This window comes from Neomonachus schauinslandi, chromosome X (assembly GCF_002201575.2).
Source record: "Neomonachus schauinslandi chromosome X, ASM220157v2, whole genome shotgun sequence".
Classification (NCBI taxonomy): domain Eukaryota; kingdom Metazoa; phylum Chordata; class Mammalia; order Carnivora; family Phocidae; genus Neomonachus; species Neomonachus schauinslandi.
The window spans coordinates 39,245,464-39,271,719 of record NC_058419.1 but is presented as its reverse complement, the minus strand read 5'-3'; the positions used below and the strand labels follow the sequence as shown (position 1 = coordinate 39,271,719).

Here is a 26,256-nt window from a genome sequence, read left to right as displayed (position 1 = left end):
CACAGCCACCAGTTATACAACTTTCTTTATAATAGGACCTGGTGTAATAAAAAGAAAATAGACTTTGAGTCAGAAAATCTGAGTTCTAGTTCAGGCTCCTCTAATACCAACTACTACCTACCCTCGAGCAAGTCATTTAACCCCATCCCATGGTCAGAGGATCACAGAATTAGAGCTGTTCTGTTACTCTAACAGTAAACAGCAAGAGGCGAGAAAGAGTCCAGAATAGAGCATTTTAAAAATTAACAATTCAGGAAACAAAAGATGTTAGCGAGGATGCAGAGAAAGGGGAACCCTCCTACACTGTTGGTGGGAATGCGAGCTGGTGCAGCCGCTCTGGAAAACAGTATGGAGGTTCCTCAAAAAGTTGAAAATAGAGCTACCCTACGACCCAGCAATTGCACTACTGGGTATTTACCCCAAAGATATAAAGGTAGTGATCTGAAGGGGCACGTGCACACCAATGTATAGCAGCAATGTCCACAATAGCCAAACTATGGAAAGAGCCAAGATGTCCACCAACAGATGAATGGATAAAGAAGATGTGGTATACATATATACAATGGAATATTATGCAGCCATCAAAAAACCCAAAATCTTGCCATTTGCAATGATGTGGACAGAACTAGAGGGTATTATGCTGAGCGAAATAAGTCAATCAGAGAAAGACATTTATCATATGATCTCACTGATATGAGGAATTTGAGAAACAAGACAGGATCATAGGGGAAGAGAGGAAAAAATAAAACAAGACGAAACCAGAGAGGGAGACAAACTATAAGAGACTCTTAATCACAGGAGACAAACTGAGGGTTGCTGGAGGGGTGGGGGCTGGGAGGGATGGGGTGGCTGGGTGATGGACATTGGGGAGGGTAGGTGCTATGGTGAGTGCTGTGAATTGTGTAAGACTGATGAATCACAGACCTGTACCTTTGAAACCAATAATACATTCTATGTTAATTAAAAAATAAAGTAGAAATAAAAAAAACAAAAGACAGCCTTTTATTGAAATAAAATTATTCTAGGTTAACACCTTTGTATACCACTGCAGCATACAGCTACAGGAACACCAAAGAGGCAGAAGGGATTCAAATCAAGGGGGGAAAAAACAACACCTTGCTTTAAACAACACAGCCTACAGTTTGGATGATAATGATCAAATTCATAAGAAGTAGCTTGATTTTTGCAGAAGCAAGAAAACAGGAATGAGTGAAATTGAAAGGAAGCGATTTAGCAAGAGGATCCCAGGGAAAGGGACCGGCCTAGTGAGACCAGCAATGTCTTTCCACAGGGCACATGAAGTAAGAGTGTGACTGACTATTTCCAGCTCTCCACCTTCAGGGGACACGGTAGGATTGCACTTTCTGGCCTCCAGTTGATCCCCTGATCAAAGCTGACCAACGATAAATGAAAAAAAAAAGTGACATGGGTCCGCTGCAGAAAAAAAGAGTTAATTGGTAGTGCAGGGTGAGACCTTCAGAGCTCTCTTTCCCTCTGTCACAACAATCAGCAGCATTCCAGATGGTGGCTGCTCCATCTGGGTCCGAGGTTGAGGACCATATAATGTCCCCCACGTGACCCATGATGGATATGCAGTGTAAACAAAAAATAAACCTTTGTTATTTTAAGCCACTGTGATGTTGGGAGTCGTTTGCTATAGCAACATAACCCATCCTATCCTGACTGAAGGGATGGCAGTTATGAGGTCAAGCACTCTTCCTAACAGAGGGGGGAGAAAGAGCTTGGGGGCTTTTCTCGCAGCAGACGAACCTCAGTTAAGGATCTTGGTGCTTCTCAGAGGCTTGTGTCCTGAAATATCGTAAGGTTCTATTATGGACATGAACAGAAGTATGTCACTGTTACCGGCAGCTAATAGTGGATGTGAAAAATAAAGAGGACAAGTCAGGACAGGGAGGCTCAAGGGACTGGTAACTTGATATAAATCCTTCCTCTCATTCTGTTCCAAGTAAATAGTGACTGAAAATCATATGGCTCTTCAGTGGCCTATCCAGAATAACAGGCTCTAGGCCAGTTTGAAGCCAGCAGATGTCCTCTGTAATAGAGTTGGCACCTTCATTTGTCAGTCTATTTAGTAGCAGAGTGGGCAAAAAAACTGAATGAACAAGGAAGAAAGAACTACCTTCTCATCATTGGAGTCCCTTAAAGGTGACCAGGCTGAGAAGAGTATTACAAACTTTGGGGGATGAAATTAAAAGTATATCCTTATGTAATGTAAGGCTAACTAGTCTCCATCTAAATTATTTTCTCCTGAAGATTCTAGGGATCACGGATCCTGCCCTAACCAGGACTATTAATAGGTATAGGGCTACAACAAGGCTAGTGAACAGCACCGCAGGAAGCTGGTGGTAATTACAGGCTGTCTTCTTGGCATGACCTCTGTCCATTAGCAACACCTTAAATGGGGGGGGCGGGGGACTGGGAGATGATGAGCTGCACCACAGCGCTATGAGAATGAACTGCCAGTAGTAGCTACAATTTATGGAAGCACATAAAACAACGAGGCACTTTATGAACATTATAGCTAATCCTCACCACCATAAGAGGTAGCTATGACATTTTTCAAATGAGGAGACAAAAGAATGTCAACAAAGTGCGGAAGGAGAAAGTCTAGAAGGACAAGTGAGTCAAGAGTAAGATGCTACTGGTAGTTCTATGAAGGACTCAAGGGAAGCAGTTCAGTTTTGGTGATTAAGAAGTGACTTTTAAGAAATTAATTTCAGTGAGCTGGTTGGGAAGAAAGCCAGAATACAAAGAGCAAAAGAATAAATGAGTAGCAGAGAAGGATGTGCACTAACTGTAGAGTATTTTGTCATGAAATACCATACTTCACAAACACTTTACCTATATCCATGTAAATCTCATCAAAACTATGGATCTTTCCCCCAGAAAAATGCACATACAGATCTAATTTTACATACAATTTCAGGGCACTCATACACCCATCTGAAACCCACAATGAAACTGCAGGTTAGGAATTAATGATATATACTAAAACTTAAGATGGTGCAGGTGGGCCTATGGGAGTGATACACAGGTGGTTTCAACTGCACCGGTAATATTTTATTTCTTTTTCCTGTTAATATTTAATTTCTAAGTCATCTGCACACCCAACGTGGGGCCCGAACTCACGACCCCGAGATCAAGAATCACACGCTCCACCAACTAAGCCAACCAGGCACCCCAGTAATATTTTATTTCTTACGCTAGGTGATGCCCATATATTCATTATGTTATGTCCATGACATTATTATGAATGTTCATTTTATTGTTTTATGTAATATTTTATATAAAGCATTGTGTTGTGTTATTAACTTTTTAAATAGAAAAAGATGTTTATATAGAAGAATATCTTTGTAGGAAATGCACACTGAAGTATTAGGGAGTGATGTGCCATCATGTTGGCAAATTACTCTCAAAATGGTAAAGAATCACTTTTTGTACCATAGTTGAAACTTTTCTGTAATGCTGAGACTGTTTCAGAATTTTTTTAAAAGACAGTAAAAGACACTTAACACTAAAAAGAAAAAAAAAAAACTGACAAACAAAAAACCTGAAATAAAGACATACTCTCATGGGTATACAGAAGGGCATAACCAAATTTACAGAGAAATGTACACATAGAAATGCACTGAGTGATCCTTCAAAATAGAGACAGGAACTGCTATCCATTTGGCTCTAAAGAACAGTTTTTTTTGTCAGAATTCTCTTTTCCCCACTGACTCATACTCTGACTGGGAGAGTGTAAACTGGGAGGCAGTGGACAAAGCAGCAGCAATCTCTCAGCACCTTTGGCTCTCCTGGCCATCAGGGAGACTGGGAGCCTCAAGCTTCTCTCATGGCTTCAAGACTGGAGAGCTCAGGCTGAAGGCTTCAAAACAGGTGCTGGGCATCAAACCAGAAAAAGCTATGGATTTCCTCCAACTTGACCACTGTGCCTTCAATTCTTCTGGTAGTCCAGTGGGGAGAGATTTGGGGGGTGGGGGGGAGAAATAGAGTTTTTTAATTGAGTAGGCATCTGGGTGAAGTTACAACTTTTTTAAAGATTTTATTTATTTATTTGACGCACACACACACACACACACACAGAGGATGAGTGGTAGGAGGGGCAGAGGGAGAAGTAGACTCCCTGCTGAGCAAGGAGCCCAGAGAAGCAGGCTTCCCGCTGAGCAAGGAGCCTTATGCGGAACTTGATCCCAGGACCCTGGGATCATGACCTGAGCTGAAGGCAGATGCTTAACCAATTGAGCCACCCAGGCGTCATGATGTTACTTTTTTTTTTATTATGTTCAATTAGCCAACATATAATACATCATTAGTTTTTGATGTAGTGTTTTGATGTAGTGTTCAATGTAGTGTTCCTCTTTCACCTTCTATTAGCACCTCATTCTGTCCTATGAAGTTTAATGCCCAATTATTATGTAATTCGGTGCTTTAAAATCATGGAGGTATCTTGACAGTTCCGCAACATCTGATTTTAATTTCATTTGAAAAATATGTTTTAAACTATTTTATTTATTTATTTATTTTTTGAAAGATTTTATTTATTTATTTATTGGAGAGCGAGCGAGAGAGAAACAGCATGAGAGAGGAGAGGGTCAGAGGGAGAAGCAGGCTCCCCGCTGAGCCGGGAACCCGATGTGGGACTCGATCCCAGGACCCTGGGATCATGACCTGAGCCGAAGGCAGTCGCTTAACCAACTGAGCCACCCAGGCGCCCCAGTTTTAAACTATTTTAAAACTGAAATAAAACACAGCATGCAGCATTCAAATGGGTTGCATACCAAACATTAACTCATCGGAAACCACCAATTGTGTTAATGTGCATTGCCAAGTTAACACTGTGTATTTATGTGCATGTGTGAGAGAGAAGAGAGAGAAGAAAGTAGTGTCTGTAGACCTGAAAATATAGATTTTATTGCTACATCTGTTTAACTGAAATGTTAAACATAGCACTTGACATAGCAAGACCAAGTGTTAAACAAAAAAGCCCTCACCCCACGATGTCCACTATTTATTTGGGTACATCAGTATTTTCTCCACACTATATAACCAAAATAAAACAGAAACTGGAGACAAAGACTGCTAACAGCTCTCAATTTCAGATTTTTATGTTTTTTTCTTAGTCTCTTCCTTCTTACTGACTTTACAAATATGTAAATGTTAAAAAAAAAACTTTGGCTTACTGGCAAAATGGCTATTTTGGTTTGGATTCTATATGGGGGATCATACGAAATTTCATTTGGGGAGAAAAGGGTCTACTGCTGTAAATTTTGAAAAATGCTCTAATAATTCTTTTTCTTCATCATTATCAACATCAACATGGACATTATTATCTATGAGCATACTCTGGATATCTAGTTGCATGCTAGGTGCTGGTAAGTATTTATGCAACTTAATCTTATCTCCAAGATAAGGTCACATAAATCTTATAAGTCTAAAGTTAATCCTCATCTTTAAGGATCTGCTACACTCAACAAACAGAATTTAGAGATTCTAGGCATTTTAGATTTTTCTCTGCCAACCCTCTTCTCTCTGGGAAGGAAAAATGGTCACTCAAAGCTTTAGAGAGCAAAGAGAAATACCACTTAACTTTCATTTCCTCCTCAACAGAAAATCTGTCTCCCAAAGGACCAATTCAGCCACTTGACCAGCAGTCCCAGGTGAATCTTGTAGAGCTTTATGGACAGGGAAATTTCCACTGGAGAGCACCAACTCCCCCTTAGTACAAGTGAATCAGATCAAAAGATACTGGCAAACTAACCCTATTGTTGCTAGACAAAGGGGAACTGGGACTTCAAAGATGCCTGGGGAGCTCCCTTTAGACATAATCTTCAGTTGGGACCCTGGTCTCCACAGGGGGTCACAAAGGTAGGACAGCAGAGGTAGAGGTGACTTTGGGGAAACTGGATCAAGTGTAACAATTTTGACTCTTCTTCTCTCCTAGGAAGCTTGAAAAACAAATCCAACAAATAATTAAGCAATTGGCTCTCATGTGTCCCCCAGATGGGCTCAGCACTCATTTCTGGTACACAGGCAGTCACAGTGAGTGATCAGAGGATGACCATAGTAATAATTTTACAGCTAATAATATATTTAAGGATTTGTCCTAAGGCCATAGTTAGTGTTGGAGTCTATATTTGAACCTAGGAGCATTTGGCTCCAGATTTGGAGTTTTTTGCTTTTTTTAACCACACTATAATCCATAAAGGAAAAAAAAATCGGGAAATAGACCTCCAGACTTAAACATGGAACCTAAAAAGAGCTCGAGAAAAGACACATGCCTCGTGGCTTTCCTGAATTTTATAAACCTGGAACGGGCAGATGTGTGCCACAGAAGTGACCCCTCCATGCATGAAGAGTTTGTCAGTGCTGGACACAGAGTAGGTGGTCAGCAATAACCATAATGCCTATCATCCCCCATCTAGAGAAATATACCTTACCACAAGCATTAGGTAAATGCTCTGGGGAGTCAGGGAGCAAATAAGAGTGCAGGGCAGGTCTCGCTCTTTATTGTTCCTCCAGCCTCATCTTACACCATGCTCTGCCAACCTCCCTGCTCTTCCCCCTCCCCAGGCTCTAGCCACACTGGCTTAGTGCTTGCCATGGTCCTTCAAACCACAGGGACGACCACAGTGTTTGGCACATAGTAGGCATGAAATACCTAGTTTTTTGAAGGAAGGAAAGGAGGAAAAACAGGAGGGACAGAAGAATAGAAAGAAGGAGACACTTCAGAAAATTATTCACTAAAGTGGGCCTGAAGGGAAGAATAATATGTCCATCTGCAGACACAGGAGGAAAACAGGGGCGGAGAAGAGAAGGGTGTTTCAAACAGAAGGAAAAGCAGGAGGAGTGACAATGCATGGCATGTTGAGCCAACACCAAAAGTATAACTGTGATTTAAACATCAGTACGAGAACAGTAACAGCAGATGGAGTGGGATGGATAGGCAGGGCCAGATGATGATGGGTACAGGCAGCTCTCACAAATGTTGGAGTGGCACGATCATATTTGTGCTTTAGAATAGGTCCTTTGCTTGCAGAGAGGATGGCTATCAGGAACAAAGGTAGGAGGCAGCGGAAGACTGAAACAAGAAGAACAGTCAGGTCTGTTGTAGGAGTCCAGATAAGAGATGATAAAATGCCTGGATTCGAGAGACAGCACAGTATAGTGGGTTTTAACCCTAATTCTGCCATTGGCTGGATTTGTGATCTTGGATAAATCAGTTCATCTCTCCGGGCTGAGAACATTTGCCCTATATATTTCACAGGGTCACTCTGAGCAGCTAATAATATAATTGAGAAAAATACTTCGTAAACTTAAAGCACTAGAAATTATATGTCATTATTAAAGAGGTGGAAGAGAGAAAAAGAGATAAGGGGGATAACTGAGAAACATAGCCATCCTTCCAGACATACAATCTATGGATGAGAGAGTCTTCTCTGACATCTCCCTTTTTCTCACCTTGTTATATATCGGTTGCCAAAATTGGGGAATCTTTTTTTAATTTTCTCTCAGCAATAAAAGAAATAAAGAACACCTGTGGTGGGGGGCAGAGTAGGGATTTAGCACCTACCTTGTTATTTCTTCTAATCGCACAACACTCTCAGGAGGAAGGCGTTATTATCCTATTTTTACTGATGAGAAAATTGAGTCTCCAAAAGGTCAAATGAGTTGTCCTTAGTCACCCAGCTAGGAAGTGCCAGTGGGCAGAGGCAGCATTCAAACAAAAGTCTGATTCCAGAGTCCTTTCTCTTAAACATTATACCATTGAAAAAGGTGGTTATTTTGCCATCGAGGCAATTGTTATTAGAGTTAATATTAGTAATTGCTCAGATAGACAAGGAAAAGGCAGGAATAAATCTTACTCATTCAAAAGTCATCTGTCATGCTTGGTCGTACCCTGGACATTGTATGTACAAGGCTGAAGAGGACAACACAGACATATAAGCACAGAACTTTCATGACTGCATGGCAGGTGCTATCAAAGAGGTCCAAAGAGCCTTAGAATCACAGGGGAAGGAAGAATGAATTCTTTCTGAAGAGGTCTGGGATGGTTTCATAGAAGAAATAACATTTTATCTGGGTATTAAAAAAAATAAAGATTGGAGTTCACTAGGTAGAGGAGATAGTGTAAATAATGGAGAGAGACATTCCAGCTAAGGAGGACAGCATATACAAACACAAAGAGATAGGAAAGAACATAAGGTAGTATAGAAATGAAGAGATGTTCAATCCGAATGAAGTGTAATGTACACTATGAGGTTGAGAAGGAGGGTTGGCAGGAAAAAACACACAGACACGAGGCTGGAAAGGTAGTTGGGGCCAGATCATGAAGGCCCTTAAATATGCCAAGCTAAGGAGTATGTATTTTAATATTGGAAGAAACAAGAAACCAACAAAGGTTTGAAATCAGAAGATAACATAATTGGATTTACTGTTAGTAAAATAACTCTGGTGGCCGTATAGAGATTAGAATGGAGTCAGGAGGTAGAAAAACTAGTTAAGAGGCTATTGATATATGATAATGAGGTTTGGAACCAATCTAGATTCTACAGATTTTTGGCAAAACTGATGGAGCTTGGTGAGAAGGATGGAGATAGTGAGAGTTAGTGGCTGATTCTATAGTTTCTCCTTGAAACTGGGTAGATGGTGATATTTAGCAAAGATAAAAAAAAAATGAGAGCAGGAGGTTGGAGTGTCATGGAAAGGATTGGAAAACAGTTTCATTTTTGGACACATTGTATTTGAGGCAATAGAAAATAATAATAGCTGGCATTGGTTGAGTGCTCCAGGCATTGTTTAGTATTTATATATTTTTAATTAATTTATTTATTTGAGAGAGAGAGAGAGCACGTGCGCACGAGCGAGCGCTGGGGGAGGGGCAGAGGGAGAGGGAGAGAGAAAATCCCAAGCAGCCTCCATGCGAAGCGCCGTGCCTGACGCAGGGCTCCATCTCAGGACCTTGAGATCCAGACCCGAGCCAAAATCAAGAGTCCACACTTAACCAATGGAGCCACCCAGGCGCCCCCCAGGCATTGTTTTAAGTGCTTTGTATGTATCAACTAATTGAGATCTGAGCTGACTAGGTAATTGGAAGTATAGGTTTGGAGCTCAAAAGACATGTCTGAGCTGGAAATATAAATTGATAGTCATCAGTGTATCCGAGTCATAGTTAAAACTGTTGAGGCGAGAAGAAGGCAAACGATAAAATGCTGAGAAAAAAGAGCACCATTTTAGGAGCAGAGAGTAATGAAGATGATAAGCTCCATGACAGCAAAGATCACACTTGACTTGTTCACCACTGTGTCATCAGAGCCTGGCATACTATTTAGAATACAATGCTTGCTCAATAAATAAATGTTGAAGGAATAAAATAAAAATATCAGAGAAGTATAAGGAGCAACAATGAGACATAGTGTCTTGAAAGTCAAAAAAGGAAAGGCAGTTTCAGAATGACTGGAAAATGCAAAACACTACAGTAGAGAGACCAGACTTGTGGTTACCAGAGGTGGAGGATGCAGGGAGGGAGAATTGGAGGAAGGTGTTCCAAAGGCACAAACTTTCAGTTACAAGGTAAATCAGTACTAGGGAGGTACAATATGATGACTCCAGCTAACACTGCTGTATGGTATATAGGAAAGGTGTTAGGAGAATAAATCCTAAGAGTTCTCATCACAAGGAGAAATTTTTTTAACGTTTTTTCTTTCTTTTCTTCTTATTGTATCTATATGAGAAGATGTATGCTTGCTAAAACCTGTTGTGGTAATCGTTCCACAACATACATAAATCAAATCATCATGCTGTATGATTTAAAGTCATACAGTGATTTATGTCAGTTATTTCTCAATAAACCTGGGGAAAAAACCCAATAGGTAAGTCAGATAGAATGAAAAGAATCCATTGGGCTTGGTAGTTAGACAGCTGTTAGTAACTTGAAAGAGGGCAATTTTGGAGAGTAGCCTCAGTCTAGACTGTAATAGGCTTAGGGGTAAATGGTTGTTGAAGAAGAGTAGACAATGAGCAGGAATTTGGTGGTAATAGGATTGAGGGGGTTAGAGGTACAGAGAAAAATAAAGCTATGGTTTTTTAATTATTATTATTTGTTTTTATAATGGAGGAGACTTTACTATTATTTGTAGAACAGAAAAGAAGGCCTAGGAGAGGGATTGATTAAAGATGGTAAGAGAGTGGATAATTGCTCTTAGCTAATTTTCCCATCACTGTTTTCCTTTGAGCATGCTTATTGGGTCTTTTATGTACATTTAATTAGATTTTAAAACAAGTTACAGCCCTATGATCTACCTCACGGGGACATTTAGTCAGCTTAAAAGGACTTGATAGTTTAATACAGGATGGCACTTTCCTAATATGTTCTTTCTATATGTGTATGTCCTGAAATCTACAGAGGATAGGACTAGTCTATACTCTAAGCATGGTGGTGAAATTATGGAACTATCCACATAATTGAGGCAAGCAAAACCAAATACATGTTGATAATTGATGTCAATCTGTTTCATTCTTTTAAAATTTTTTATTCAATTTATTTAAATAAAAAAAAAACCAGTTCACCCATTTCTCCCACCCCCTACTCCCTGCCTCTAGCAATCACCAATCTCTTCTCAGTATCTATGAGCTTGGTTTTTCTTTTTTTAGATTCCACATATAAGATTTATCATATGGTATTTGTCTCCCTCTGTCTGACTTATTTCATTTAACATAACGTCCTTGAGGTCAATCCATATTGTTGTAAATGGCAAAATTTCATTCTTTCTGACCGAATAATATTCCATTGTAGATATGTACACACTACAAATTCTTTATCCATTCATCTATCAATGGATAATTGTTTGCACATCTTGCCTATTGTAAATAATGCTGCAGTGAACATGAGGGTGTATATATCTTTCCAAATTTGTGTTTTCATTTTCTTTGGGTAAATATCCAGAAGTAGAATTCCTGGATCACATGGTAGTTCTATTTTTAATTTTTTGAGGAACCTTCATACTGTTTTCCACAGTGGTCACACCAATTTACATTCCTACTAACAGTGTACAAGGGTTTTCTTTTCTCCACACCTTCACCAATACTCGTTATCTCTTGTCTTTTTTTTTAAGATTTTATTTATTTATTTGACAGAGAGAGCACAAGCAGGGGGAGTGGCAGGCAGAGGGAGAGGGAGAAGCAGGCTCCCTGATGAGCAAGGAGCCCAATGAGGGACTTGATCTCAGGTCCCTGGGATCATGACCTGAGCTGAAGGCAGACGCCTACCCAACTGAGCCACCCAGGCACCCCTATCTCTTAACTTTTTGATAGTAGCCATTCTAAGAGATGTGCAGTGATATTTCTTTGTGGTTTTGATTTGCATTTCTCTGATGATTAATGATATTGAGCACATTGTTATGTACTTGTTGGCCATCTGTATGTCTTCTTTGGGAAAATGTCTATTCAGATCCTCTGCCCATTTTTTAAAATAGGACTGCTTGTGTTTTTGCTATTGAGTTGTATGAGTTCTTTGTATTTTTTGAATATTAGCCTCTTATCAGATATATGACTTGCAATTATTTTCTCCCATTCAGTAGGATGCTTCTTCATTTCATTGATGGTTTCTTTTGCTGTGCAGAAGCTTTTTTGTTTGATGGAGTCCCACTTGTTTATTTTAATGTCAGATTCAAACAATCATCTCTAAGACCTATGTCAAGGAGTTTACTGCCTATGTTTTCTTCTAGAAGTTTAATGATTTCAGGTCTTATATTTAAGTGTTTGATCCATTTTGAATTAATTTTTGTGTATGGTCTAAGATATTGATCCAGTTTCATTCTTTTGCATGTGACTGTCCAATTTTTTCAACACCATTTATTGAAGAGACTGTCCTTTCCCCATTGTATATTCTTGGCTCCTTTGTCAGAGATTAATTGACCATATATGCATGAGTTTATTTCTGGGCTCTCTGTTCTGTTCCATTGACCTATGTGTTTTTTATGACAATACCATACTGTTTTAATTACTATAGTTCTGTAATATAGTTTGAAATTAGGGCATGTGATGCCTCCAGTTTTGTTTTTCTTTCTCAAGATTGCTTTGACTATTCGAGGTCTCTTGTGGTTGCATACAAATTTTAGAACTGTTTGTACTATTTCTGTGAAAAATACCACTGGAATTTTGATAGAGATTGCATTGAATCTGTTTGCTTGGGTTATATGGAAATTCTAACAATATTAATTATTTTCAATCCATGAGCATTGAATATGTTTCCATTTATTTGTGTCTTCTTCAATTTCTTTCATTAATGTCTTGTTTTCAATGTACAGGTCTTTCACCTTGGTTAAACTTATTCAATGGTATTTTACTCTTTTTGATGTACTTGTAAATGGGATTGTTTTCTTGATTTCTTTTTCTGATAGTTCATTAATAGTGTAAAGAAATGCAACACACTTCTGTGTATTAATTTTGTATCCTGCAGCTTTACTGAGTTTATTAGTTCTAATGTTTTTTTTTTTTTTGATGGAGTCTTTAGGGTTTCTATATATAATACGTCATTTACAAATAGTGACAGTTTTACTTCTTCCTGTCCAATTTGGATGCCTTTATTTCGTTTTTTGAGTAATTCCTCTGACTAGGACTTAAAATACAATGTTGTATTGTTTCATTCTTATATTAATGAAGTCATTAGGGAAACAGCATACTTTGCTCCTGTGATCTGGCTTGATTATAAGATTATAGTACCTAGGGGCATATTTACTGGGTACTACATAATATGCCTAAAATCTAACAGATTATTGGTATTTGTAGTCAATGCAAATGCCCTCATCCCTGAACAAGCCTTAGAAAGTGACAACTTGTTTATTCTAAAAACCAACTGCATAACTAGGGTTTTTTTAATGTCACAGATTACTTTGGCAGTCTAGTGAAGCCTACGGACTCCTTTTCAGAATAGTTTTTTAAATGTATTCAATAAAATACATGGGATTACAGTGGAAACCAATCATATTGAAATATAATAATCAAAACATAATAAGACAAATTTGTGATATGGAATTATCTATCTGCTTCTTTAGTAGCACATTAAATAATATCTATTTCCCCTCCTCTCCTGTCTTAAAATATGTTTGTATTTGACCTGTCAATAGTGTAGCTACATTATCAGCTATGTGTTATCCATTTATGTAGTCATTTGAAGATTCCTTTGATGATGTACTCATATGTATGTATCAGTATCCTTAGTCATCCCAAGATAAATATTCTATGTACATACATACACACACATATATATGTTATATATTGTGATTGGTCACAGCTAGCTGATATAGGACATTTGCTGGCAAAGCAGACTACTTTAAAATTTCATATTAAGAAAATGAAAAGACCAGCCATCAGCCACAGATTGGGAGAAAATATTTGCAAGTTGTAATGTATGGCAAAGGACTTGTATCCAGAATATCCAAAGAACTCTTACAACTCAATAATAAGACAACCCAATCTTAAAATGGGCAAAAGATTTAAATAAATATAAATAGAAATTTTTCATATGACCTAGCAATTCCATTCCTACATATCTACTCAAGAAATGTAAATTGAATGTCCACACAAAGATTTGCATGATAATGTTCATAATGGCTTTATTCATAATAGCCAAAAAGTGGAAAGAGCCCAACGTCCATTAACTGGTGAATGCATAAACAAAATGGGGTATATCCAGGGCACCTGGGTGGCTCAGTCGGTTAAGCGACTGCCTTAGGCTCAGGTCATGATCCTGGAGTTCCAGGATCAAGTCCTGCGTCAGGCTCCCTGCTCAATGGGGAGTCTGCTTCTCCCTCTGACCCTCCCCCATCTCGTGCTCTCTCTCTCAAATAAATAAACAAAATCTTTTTAAAAAATGGGGTATATCCATAATGGAATACCAATATTAAATGCCAACACCAATAGAGTAAAATACTGATACATGCTACAACATGAATGAACTTCAAAAACATTATGCTAAGTGAAAGATGCCAAACACAAAAGATCACATATTATATGATTCTATTCTATTTATATGAAATGCCCAGAAAAGACAAATCTATAGAGGTAGAAAAGTAGATTCATGTTCACTTGGGGTTAGGGGTGGGAATGAGGGTTAACTGTGACTGGATATGAAGGATCTTACTGGGGTGATGAAAATGTTCTAAAACTAGCAATAGTTGCACAACTTGCTAAATTTACTAAAAATCATTGAATTATATATATATATATATATATAAAATATGTGAATTTATGGTATTTAAATTGTACCTCAATAAAGTTGGTTTTTTTATTTAAAGAATTCTTAGAGACACAGCCCCAAATAAGGCAAATACTCCTCTTGATCCTTAGAGTAGGAAGAAACTTTCTCCATCGCTGAAAATCCCGAACACTCTATTCATACTTTGATGGCTGCAATTAGGGCTGAACATCACAGTGGAAAGGACCAACTTGGGCAAGTTACAACTTTAAGGAAAGAAGTTTGTATTTCAATCAGACCTTGATTTACCTATGCTCTTTGCAGAAGGGGACAACCAGACATACATTTTCTCCCCTTTGCCTCTTCTCTATCTAAATAACTCTCGCTAGGCTTTGACTTTAAATATGCTTGGTTGTATTTGAGCTTTTCACAAAAGCAGATTTGAGGCAAACTGGGAAGAAAAAATAAGGACCCTGACTACTTTGTTCACATATTTTAACTGCTAGATATGTTGGCCTATGGTGAGATATCAATCTTCCTATTCTTTTCTTTAACACAATGCAGGTACATGCAGATAATAATTTATCATTAGGTATCCTATCTTTTAAGGAACATAATGACCACCATTGTCTGAGAAAGTAAAATCCTAGAGAGTTAGAGACTATGTTTAAATAAATCTTTGTGTGCTGTGCCTCAGGCACTTAATAACCAAAAATGATTATGGATATTCTGAAATCCTAGGCTCTATCTCATTCAGATAAATTGTGCAAGTACTTCACCTCAATGAAGATCATCACTCTTTTAAAGAAATTTAATGGAAACTCATTCTTTAATCCTAGGTCTTAACATTTAGCTTTCCATCCCTTTAAATAGCACTGCTTTATAAACTCTGACAAAGAGAAATCAAAAGCACCTAAAAGACCCTATCTCAAATGGTCACCAAGATTCTGTTATTGGCAACTTAACTCTCACAGTGAACAAACTTTCTTATAGAGAAGCATAACCTAGTTCCTTGTCAATCTATTTAAACGTTATTTTTCATTAGTATTAGTCAAGGTACAGAGAATTCAAAGAGCTAAAACCATTTGAAAGGTGAAAAACATTACAGACCCAGAGGATAAACAGGAATTGAGAGGAGATGAGAACCATCCAATACACAGGAGAATCCACTACAAAGAGTAAAAACAAACAAAAAACTTCCCCTCAGAAAAGTCACCTTTTGAGAACTTATCTTGTGATTCTCCTCTTTTTCTTTGCCATTTTCTCCCGAATGAAAAAAAAAATAGCTTTACACTGCCAAAGATAATATGCAGAAGTAAACAGCAGTGAAGGAAGCAGCTCTGGATGTAAATAAGCTAAAACAAAAAATATTGTCAGTGTATCTCAAGGTTTATTTTAGTCTTACCGGGGTCACTCACACTGATATAGCAGGTGGCATTGTAAAACAATGATAATCTGAAATCCACACACCAAAGCAGGGCTTGCTTTTAGAGACACACTTCAATACTTCTAAGAATTAAAGCATAATCCTCCAGTGACTTTTATGTATATCAAGTGATAAAATGCAGTGTTTGGGCAGTCTCCAGCTATCTAGAATGATTTGTTAATGCCTTTCCCCAAAAGTACACTGAATACAATCAGCTAGAGTCTGAAAATAAAAGTTTTGCTGGAGGGTATGCTGCCCAGGCATAACATTTTTACAAGCAGCAAGATTCCCGGACAAATTGTTAACTAATCAAAACCTGGCATTTTCAATAAATGTAGTATTGAGCCTCAAGGTAACACATAACTAAACTTGTGTACTGGAGGAATCAGATGGAGAAGTACACAGAATCGTAGATCAATACTCCTGTTTACAAAGTCTTGAATTTACTTACATAAGAGCTGATGTTCTGAGTTGGGGGGGAGGGTGTCACAAGATGTTAAAAGTCAGGTATTCTGGCATCATTCTCTTTTCTTAAGAGAAATAATTTCACTTCATTCTGATATTTTCTTAAAGATATATGCCAGGACAAAGTAATCCTTCCCCCCACCCATAAACATTAGTTGCTTTTATTGGGTTGAATTAAGTATGGCTCTATACATAGTATTTACAAATATTTCAAGTATTAAAAATACAGCCAATCATTTTAAATTGTCAAACCCACAAGGTAAATATCTATCATCTATATGGTGCGTGACTTTGGCTATTAACAGTTTATTAAATAGAGCAGTGAAATTGTACTCAATAGTCAAACAACTTCATATTTGAACTCAGCAGCTAACTTTATTTCTGCCAGCAGAAGTAGCTAGTGAGATTGGAAAACTGCAATATCTCTCATTATTCGGGTCATTCCTCCTTTGGTAAATTATCCTAGTAATTACACTGGGGGTCTCTCTACTTTCTGGGATCCATTAAACTTTTCTTGACCAGATGTCTGCAGAAATTCCTTTGCCTGCAGTCCCTAGCTGATTCGATGGATGATATCTAAACAGCCTATGAAATGTTAACTTTCAGATTTTTTTTTTCTATTCTAAACTTTCTGATGACACAGAAAACCAGTGAAAGGAAACATCAGACAGAAACTGAACATCATCTAGTGGTATTAGTTCAGTTCAGGTAGTTAAAGAGTCCAGATGTTGTCATCTGGTACTGTCAAAGGATCACAAGCAAGTTGACTCCCATAACTTTCGCGGCACTTTCAAGTCCCACTCCTTGGGCTCTCCTCCCACTCTCAAACTTGTGTGCCAATTCATGTTCTTGTAGACCAGGGAAAATTACATTTCTTCTGCCTTGGAGATAGATGCAGAGAAAAGCATCAGATGTCAGTCATCTTAAAGTCGTCTGGGAATAGGCTCAGAAATGTGCGTCTCTTGTGTCTTCCACTTTTATTTTCCCAACCCGTTACGAAGTTTTGGGATAGAAAGATGCCTGAGTCCCAAAGGCATAAGCGTGACGCTGTGCTATTCCTAAGAACCCCATTAACTCCCACTAGAAAGGAGAGTGATGTGAACTCTGTTTCGCAGTGCAACCTTCTGTAACCCCCTAACACAAACACAAGAGGTGGAATGGGAAGGGGGTCAAAGGAGGGGGAGGGAAAAGGGTCGGGGAGGAAAAGAGACTCACGGCTCCTGCCAGTTCCTCGGTCAGGCACAACGTAACCAGGAGCAGCCACAACCTGAAACAGGAGGAAGGGTGAGTAACATGGGCTCTCAAGGCTCCGGGGTCCTACGTCTGTCCGTAGTCCCCGACCCTTTTTGGCTGCCTGCCCCCCCACTTTCTCTGCAATGACATAAGTACAAGTATAGTCCCGGTCCGGCAAAGTAGCTCAAAGTAGGAAAGAGGGAGGGGAGCTCAGGGCAGCAACAGCTCACCCAGGGTGCATGCTTGCGGCTCCTCCGGAGCTGGGTCCCGGGAGACAGCTAAGCGGCTCCACAGCCCCGGCTCATCAGGGCTCCGCTGATGCTTGGCGGCTGCTTCCTTATTCAGGAGGACGGGCTAGGGGGGCGAAGTGGCCCACTTCGAAAGAAACTAAACTCAGCTTCTAGATAAGAAGTGCCCCAAAGTGAAACAGTCAGCGGTGCCCGCTACAACTTGCCGCACTCAAAAGATAGTTCCATACACTAGGAGAGGAAGGAATGGAGGGAAAGGGGCGGGGCTGTCTGCTGTCAATCATCCCCCCTACCTTGGGCAGCCCGGCGTCTTTCTCACTTTCAGGGACCTCTGCGCATAATATTCCCACGCATCTCCATAGCTTCACGCGCAGGCCCATAGAGGCCTCTACACTAAGATCTAAGCAACTGTGCAGCATACACTTCCATAAACCACCGTTAACTGTTACACATAAATAGATTTAAGGCACAGGACTCCTACCGACGGGCCCCAAAGTGCCCTTGCACGCTTGCCCAAATGCATACAACACTCATTCTGATGGTCTACTAAGCTCCTGGGGGTGGGGTGGGGGGGGGTGGGGTGGTGGTGGAAGTTTCTGGAGTAATAAATCTACCCAAAGCTGAGTAGAACCTAAGGCTGAGTGGGCCCCCATGAATAGGTCCAAAGTCTTGCAAGACTCTCAAGTGGCAAATTCTAGGTTCTGAGATAACAGAAATGTTCTGAGGAATTCCTGAGCAAATCCGCGAAAGACCCTCCAAGGAGTCCACACAAAATATTTTCTGGGCCTGTTGGTACTTTAACAAATCTGTAGATCAGGATTACCAAAGTAATGCTCAAGTCTACTTTATTTCGGAAACATCAATTCAACTGCCATTAACTCTACATAAATGTTCCCAGTTAGGTATTTGTGTTAGTTTTAAAGAAAACTTCATGAAAGTTATTTAATTCCCTGTACTAAATCCTTCTGAAACACAACTGCAATGAGAGTCAATACCTTTTTATATTAGTTCAACACAAAAGGTAAAAATTACAGCATTTAACAATGTAGTTAAATAAAAAGATATGACTGTATTACAATAGCATCCAACCATATAATAATTACCAATATCTACGGAATGCTCCTCAATCTTAGATGTTTAAATCACGCATAAAGTCTTCGTACACCTAAGTAGGTTCGTTTTCCTAATTCTTCGGTTGTAAGAATATGTTTAATTATGTAAATATACTTATACAGTTCTAATATTTTCACATATTTTATTGTATGTAGAAACTGTCCTGCGAGCAGGTGGAAGGCAAAGAACACCAGCAGCCCAGGGAGCGGCGACCAAAATTTGTTTCTAACCATTAACAATAAAAAGCTCAGTTCTTCTAAGATCCATCCGCTAAAAAAAATAGTCCCAGCTCAGGTCTATTTGTAATTGGCTTTGGTGCTCTCACCAATGAGAGTGGGACTGGGCAGGGAAGAGTAATACCAACGGAAGGTGCAAGTGAACGAATAGAAAAGCTTCCCGGTTGGGCTCATGGTACTCAGCCAACTGATCTGGAAGTTTCCCTCCCCCAAATAACTGAGCGTCACTCCCTCGCAGGTTGCTGGGGCAGTCTGAAGCGGTGGCGGAGTGATCCTCAAATTCCCCAGTAGCTGGTGGGGAGGGGGCGGTGCGGGAGGAGAGAGGGAGGAAAGTTGAGCTGTGGGACTTGCGTGAGGAAAAAGTTTGCAAGTCCAGACAGAAGGGAAAAGTGCTCCCGAGAGACCAGCTTTGGGGAGGGGAGGGGGGGGAGGGGTTGAACGGTTGTGCGCTTTTTTTTTTTTTTTTCCCACCCCCAACACTCTTAAAAAGCTTCCTCCTCACCTAAGCCGACGGGCACAATTGGGACACCCTCGTTGTCCCTCTCCGCCTCTAGCTCTCTCCCCATAAACTCAAGATTATGTCAGTTGGTCAGAGCTAGCCAGGGATTTCGTGCGGGTGCTGAAGGAGCTGCGGGAGCCGGAGAAGAATGAAACTGCGTGGAGTCAGCCTGGCTGCCGGCTTGTTCTTACTGGCCCTGAGTCTTTGGGGGCAGCCTGCAGAGGCTGCGGTAAGTCCTTCCTTCTACCCCCCCCCCCGTCTCCCCCCCCCCCCCCCCCCCCGTCATCTCACGCTCAGGCAGAAATTTCTTTTTTGTCCCTTTACCTTCCTTTCTCCTCGGCCTTGGCTAGGGAATTCCACTCTGCCCTCACTTGCTTAGGAGGAAACATTATTTACAACGCTGGTAGCTCAAGCCTTCTCCAGCCCAAGGGAGAGGTTTACGTTTAAAAATCGGGCTGCGGGCTTTGCAGCAGCTAGCTGCCCTGGGGGGCCAGAGCGGAGCCGGGGTGGGGGACGCACCTTAATAGCTCACTAGGCTCTGGAGGGTATTTGAAACTTTTCCTCCCCACCCTCCGCCCTCGGGTTGTTTCCCTTGCCTGCCGGCTAACCTTTACACTAGTTGTACCCAGCCCACGCACTCTTTAAACCTGGTCTGTAGTTGAATATTTTGCCTTTTCTAAATCCAGCTTCCATCAGAATATTGGGCGCGCCCGGGAAGTGCTTCCTTTTTGCCCCTTCCTTAGGCCACACGAACCTACCCTCACCTCTGGCCACTAAAGCCCCTGTAGAGACCGTGTCCCCCTTTTGACGTCCTTATGGCAAACGCTCAGGTAACACACGGAAGAAGGAGGTAAAGACGGATGGCCTCAGGCTCCAGGTCTTCGGCGTCGTGGGTTGTTGTTGTTGTTGTTGTTTTTTAACTCCTGGGTTTTTGTTTGTTGTTTACTTAAAAAAAATCTTACTAAGTCACCTAAACAAATCGAAACTATGCCCATCACCTATTTAAAGGAAAAGAATTCTCTTCAAAGGAGAATGAGTGTTCTGATTTAACGGACAGTGGAGGAGGATGCACCTGTGAAATGACAGCGCAAAAATTCCACTCAGTTTTAGGAATGTAGAATTAAAACTCCAATATATCTCCTAGAAGGATCTCTGGGTAGTCCCACCCACTATCTTTCCGGGGAAGAGGCAGATGTAAAGGAATGAATGGCTTTGTTAAAGAAAATGTTTTCCAGCCTGAAGCCCATCATCCTTCATTTCGCTTAACCTTGAAAGAATTAAGTATGCGACAAATTATTTAAAAGTTATATTTGAGTGATCATAATGGGTGGTTTTAAAAACACTTTAATGTGAGATCATGGCTTAGGCCTTCTGTGGTTGAGTGACTTATCAGTTCTTTATATATGCAGCTGCTATGTTATGGCTTATCTGGGTCCACTTTTAAGTTAGCTGTCTGGTTTCTCTATACACTCAGCATACCTCAGATTACATTTTCCTTTTATCCTCCAGAAAATGTGTACCCAAGGTATGAAAACTAACTTTCATATTACTCTAAGCACAACGTCATTATGATAGCAGGTCTGCTGAAAAACCATGAATATCAACTACACTTGTAATTTTTCCTCTGAAAAATTAGAGATGACTTAAAATTGCTTTTTTTGATGCAGAGCATCTTAATGGGGTAAGGTTTTGCCACTCAGTAGTGCTTATAGGCCCCCAGATAAAACTACAATTGTGTTGTTGAAAATAAGTTACTTTTTTTTTTAGTTTTTTAAAATTAATTAATTAATTTTTTTGATGTAGTGTTCCGTGATTCATTGTTTGTGTGTAACGCCCAGTGCTCTATTCAATACATGCCCTCCATCGGGAAAATAAGTTACTTTTAAAAACATCTTGGTGCTTACCGCTTATGGCATGTGGCCCAGGGGCAAAGGTTTTGTGGATGTTTAAATATTTCTAATTTTTTTCCTTTGATGTTGCTGTTAGTAAATGTGCACCCGATACCAGTCATACAGGTATGTATAACAATACTATACGTCAATTTGTAATAAAATCAAAAGTGAGATTTCTTTTTATGGTTGACAGAACCTGGGAGCAAGCTTATTTTCTTGGACTCTAATGATTGAGTGTTCATGAAGTAGTTACAGAAGATACCATGCAGTTTTTTTCCTTTTTCTTTCTGTATAATTTTAAAAGAACATTTTATATCCCATTTCTCTATCATTAGGACATTGTGCCTCTAATAAAGCCAGGGGTTTGTTTTTTCTGCTTCACACATCAATATCCTCCTTAGAGGAAATGTTTTAATCATCTCAAAGATATGAATGGTATCTTCTCTCCATATTAGTGCTAGGGATATTGGTGACCTTCTCCAGAGTAAAATGGATGGTAGTGGAGTTGACTGATTGTTGACTGAAGTAGTCTGGTATTGGGACTTTTATATCAGGAAGAATATTGATACTTACAAGAATTGCTTTAATTTTTCATAGTTAAGTGATTTATTTCTGAAGTCATGCCAAATTGGGATATCATAAATACGTGGAAGATTTTTTTAGGTAGAGTGTTTATTAGGTGGAATAGAATAATCTTTATGCTGAAAAGGTTGGCAGTAAGAGAAAAAGGCAGGTTTAGTTTGTAAAGGTCTTTTCTAGTGGTGGAAAGAACATATTTTTATGGAAAGGTAATTATACCCATACTTACGATAGTAGAATATGCAACTTAGATTTATGGATACTGTGTGTAAAATTGTACTACCCCTACTATACAAATACGAGTTTTTTTGTGCAGTGAAGTGGATAGGTTTCTCTAATTTAAATGTACCATCTCTCTTGTGACCAGTGGCAACAACTCACTGAGGGTAGTAGTGTCATTTGTGACCAGAACAGTTTTTCCTCTGAAGTATACTATGAATTGACTGCTCCATAGGAAGAATTTGTTGACACTGTGATCATAACTTTAATTTTTGAGTGTTTACTATGTGCCAAGCATTGTGCTAATATGGCAATGTACATTATCATATTTAGTCTTTGCAACAGACCTATGAGATATATACCATTGTTATCCCCACTTTACAGATCAAGAAGCTATGAATCATAGAGGTTAAGTAACTTCCAAAAAATCACATAGATACTAAGTTGTGGGACTGGAAATTGCAACAGCTTGACTCCAAATTCTTTACCCTCAATGACTGTACTATACTACCTCCTTTGTATATGGTCTATAGAGACTTATTTGCTGTTCAGAGTGTTTGGATCTCTGCTACCTTTTTTTTTTTGGTGGTGGAGACACAGGAGGTGAAATGGAAATGATAATGGGGATTACATCTCTTCCTGCTGATGTTAGGAGAAGTAGCATCATATAATGGAAACAGCTTTGGACTTAGAATAAGAGATCATAATAGAGATCAGTTTGATTTTTGTACATATATCTGCATATAGAGAGATAATTTAAAAGCAATCTAGAAGCAATTGTGTGTTGCAGGTGTGATTTTATACAGTCACATATAAAAAGTTAGATTTATAAAACAACTATAATTTGTGGTGGATGATTATTTTGAAGAAGGTTTTGCTTTTTGCTCGATCCCAGGACCCTGGGATCAGGACCTGAGCCGAAGGCAGATGCTTAACGACTGAGCCACCCAGGCGCCCCATTCTCCTTTTTTTTTTTAAAGATTTTATTTATTTGATAGAGCACAAGTAGGCAGAGCGGTAGGGAGAGGGAGAAGCAGGCCTCCCGCTGAGCAGAGAGCCTGATGCATGGGGCTCCATCTCAGGACCCTGAGATCTTGACCTGAGCCAAAGGCAAACGCTTAACTGACTGAGCCACCCAAGCGCCCCTTGCCTCTACATTTTGATTGGAATCCTGTTGATCCAAATCTTTGCTCAGTTTCAGCGTGATGTTTATATTCATCCAGCAGATATTTATTCAGCAACTTGTAAGTACTTAAGAATTGTATATGTTGTTTTATTTCCACCCTCTTGGATATGTTCTGTTCGCAAAATCATTCTGTGCTAGACACTGTGGATAAAACTAAATAAGATAGACAGGTTTCTTGCCTCCATGGAGTTTACGTGCTAGTGAGAATAGTCTTTCTGTGAAACTTTCCCTTACTATTACATATCAATGGCTGATTTTAGTCTTCTTTGAACATTTGTAATATTTAGCCTCTTCCTGTCTAGTATCTAAATGTATTTGGTCTTTTTTTTTTTTAAAGATTTTATTCATCTATTCATAAGAGACAGAGAGAGAGAGAGGCAGAGGGAGAAGCAGGCTCCCCACTGAGCAGGGAGCCCGATGCGGGACTCGATCCCAGGACTCTGGGATCATGACCTGAGCCGAAGGCAGACGCTTAACCATCTGAGCCACCCAGGTGCCCTAAATATATTTGGTCTTACAAGCATTTTGTTTCATGGGATTTTATCTGTTCTCCCTATTAGATTATAGGCAAGAACTGTATATTTGTTCATTTGTTCAACCAATTTACATGCTGGTTTTGTCTAATAGCAAAAGTAATACATGCTTAGTATTGGGAACTTGAAAAATGCAGAAAATTATAAAGAAGAAAATAAAAACATGTCCACAGTTCTATCAACAACATAGAAATTGGGGTTCCAATTATTGTTTAATGATTTTCCTCTTTAAAAATTGGTTAAAATTTTTAAAAATTGGGATTACTTTATATACAGTTGTATATCATAATGCTTTTTTCATTTATTAAGCATTTTCCCATGTTATTAAAATTCTTTGTTTAAAGATACTAGTTTTAGGGGCACCTGGTTGGTACAGCCAGTTAAGTGTCCGACTCTTTGTTTTAGCTCAGGTCATGATCTCAGGGTCCTGGGATCAGGCCCCATGTCAGGCTCCACGCTCAGCAAGAAGTCTGCTTGAGATTCTCTCTCCTCCCTCTGCCCCTCCTGCTCATGCTCTCTCAAGTAAATAAATAAATCTTAAAAAAATAAAGATACTAGTTTTAAATGACTGTATATAAGTTATACATACCACAATTAAATTACCTATTCACTTTGTTCTTCTTTTTTTCAAAATTTTATTTAAATTCAAGTTAGTTCATATATAGTGTAGTATTAGTTTGAGGGGTAGAATTTAGTGATTCATCAGTTACATATAACACCCAGTGCTCATTACATCAAGTGCCCTCCTTAATACCCATCACCTGGCTACGCCATCCTCCACCCCACTCCCTTCTGAAACCCTCAGTTTGTTTCCCAGAGTCCATAGTCTCTCATGGTTTGTCTCCCTCTCTTTCTTTATCTTATTTTAGTTTTCCTTCCCTTACTCACTTTTATAGAATATTTTTTAAAGATTTTTTTTAAGTAATCTCTATACCCAATATGGGGCTCACACTCACAACCCCAAGATCAAGAATCACATGCTCTACTGACTGAGCCAGCCAGGTGCCCCTATAGAATATATTTTTAAATTTTAAGTTTTTAAAGCCATTGTAAGAAAAACTGCCATGAATAATTCTTATTCCATATTTTGTATTCTTTTATTAGTACTGCCTCCTTTATGGGGAGTTAGTGGGTTAAAAGCCATTAGTATTTTCAGAGTCTTTGGTACATGCAGCAGACCCTGACATTTAGAAAGGTGATATCAACAGATAAATTATGATAGCTAACTTTTTTTAGTGGTTACTATGTTATACCCGTTAGGTAGATAATACTATTCCCATTTTTATGTATAAGGAATCTGAGGCCCACAAGGTAGTTAAATAACTTGTCCAAAGTCGTGCAGTTAGTAAATAATTGGGCCAAGATTTGAATCAGAATGGTCTGGCTCTAAAACCTGCTCATGAGATTTTCCTCAGTTCCTGTTTCATACATGATAGATAATACAGAAAAATAAAGTCATGTTGAAAAGTTGAATAATTCCCACTGCCCTGTCCATAACCCCTTCCTGTGACTGGTCACTTGACTTGATTTTAAAGATACACTCACCACTGGCCCATCCTTTAATAACTCTTTACTGTAATTGCCTAGGCCATCCATCCTCAAGGGCCTAAATTTTAATTTAGTAAACCATGCATTCCTCTCCATTTCTCCCCTGGACAGAAGGTGGAGCCTGCCCTCCATGAATACCACCCCTCACCTCTTCCTAGCAATAGCAAGGATATAACATACGCCAAACCCATTGACATTCCCCTTTCCCTAGCAGAGTTGTGGAATGCATCTGAAATGGGAGCCCCTTCTGCTCTCCCTTCTCACTCTCTTCAATCCCTACCCCATAGCTGCCTGTGATGCTTACACTTAAATGGCTGTGTCTTTGTCTAGTGCTGTCCCTTGCTTTCATCTTTCCCTTAGTGTTACTCCAGGACATTTCCCCCATTAATTGCTAATCTATTTTTCTCACTTTGGGGTGATGCTATTCCAGCCCCCATCTCCTCTTTTAAGAAACAAACTTGTAAGTATACATGGAATCAGAGGTCCCCCATCCATTTGGTACCACTTCCATTTTACCTTCTTCTTGTGTTTCCTCACGAGCTAAGAGACTTTATTGCCTTTATGCCAGCCTTGTAGCTTGTGCAATTCAAATGTATTCCTCTGTAAAATCACAAACTGTTATGCATTATGGCTTTTCCAGGTGGCATTTGAATAGCTGAACTTTAAGCTTCTGAATGATAGAGATCTGCTCTTGCCAAATTACTTTCCAGAATGGTTTTACCAATTATACTCCTATCAGTAGTGTATAAGAGTGCCTATGAGACAACCTTAATAATTTTTTTCTGTCTAGTACAGTGACTATGGAATTGATGCTCAATTGATTGCCAGTTGGTTGGTTGATTTGGTCCTATCCTCTAATGA

At 39.4% G+C, this 26,256-nt stretch overlaps 2 protein-coding genes across 3 annotated transcripts in view; one reads left to right on the top strand and one right to left on the bottom strand.

Annotated features, from left to right (window-relative positions):
- COL4A6 (collagen type IV alpha 6 chain) overlaps positions 1 to 17,586 on the bottom strand; it is a 274,048-nt gene extending 256,462 nt beyond the window's left edge. Inside the window, exons 1-2 of the mRNA XM_044911855.1 lie at positions 17,573 to 17,586; positions 17,325 to 17,376 (exon numbers count right to left, since the gene is read on the bottom strand). Coding sequence (XP_044767790.1) covers positions 17,325 to 17,376; positions 17,573 to 17,583 — 63 coding nt within the window. The 5' untranslated portion in view covers positions 17,584 to 17,586. The remainder of the gene's footprint in view (positions 1 to 17,324; positions 17,377 to 17,572) is intronic.
- Positions 17,587 to 19,416: 1,830 nt separating this feature from the next.
- Positions 19,417 to 26,256, top strand: part of COL4A5 (collagen type IV alpha 5 chain) — a 231,544-nt gene continuing 224,704 nt past the window's right edge. Inside the window, exon 1 of one of the 2 annotated variants that reach the window (XM_021678553.2) lies at positions 19,417 to 19,667. In XM_021678553.2, the coding sequence (XP_021534228.1) occupies positions 19,587 to 19,667 (81 nt within the window). In that variant the 5' untranslated portion in view covers positions 19,417 to 19,586. The remainder of the gene's footprint in view (positions 19,668 to 26,256) is intronic. The other variant, XM_021678559.2, reaches the window with a different exon arrangement.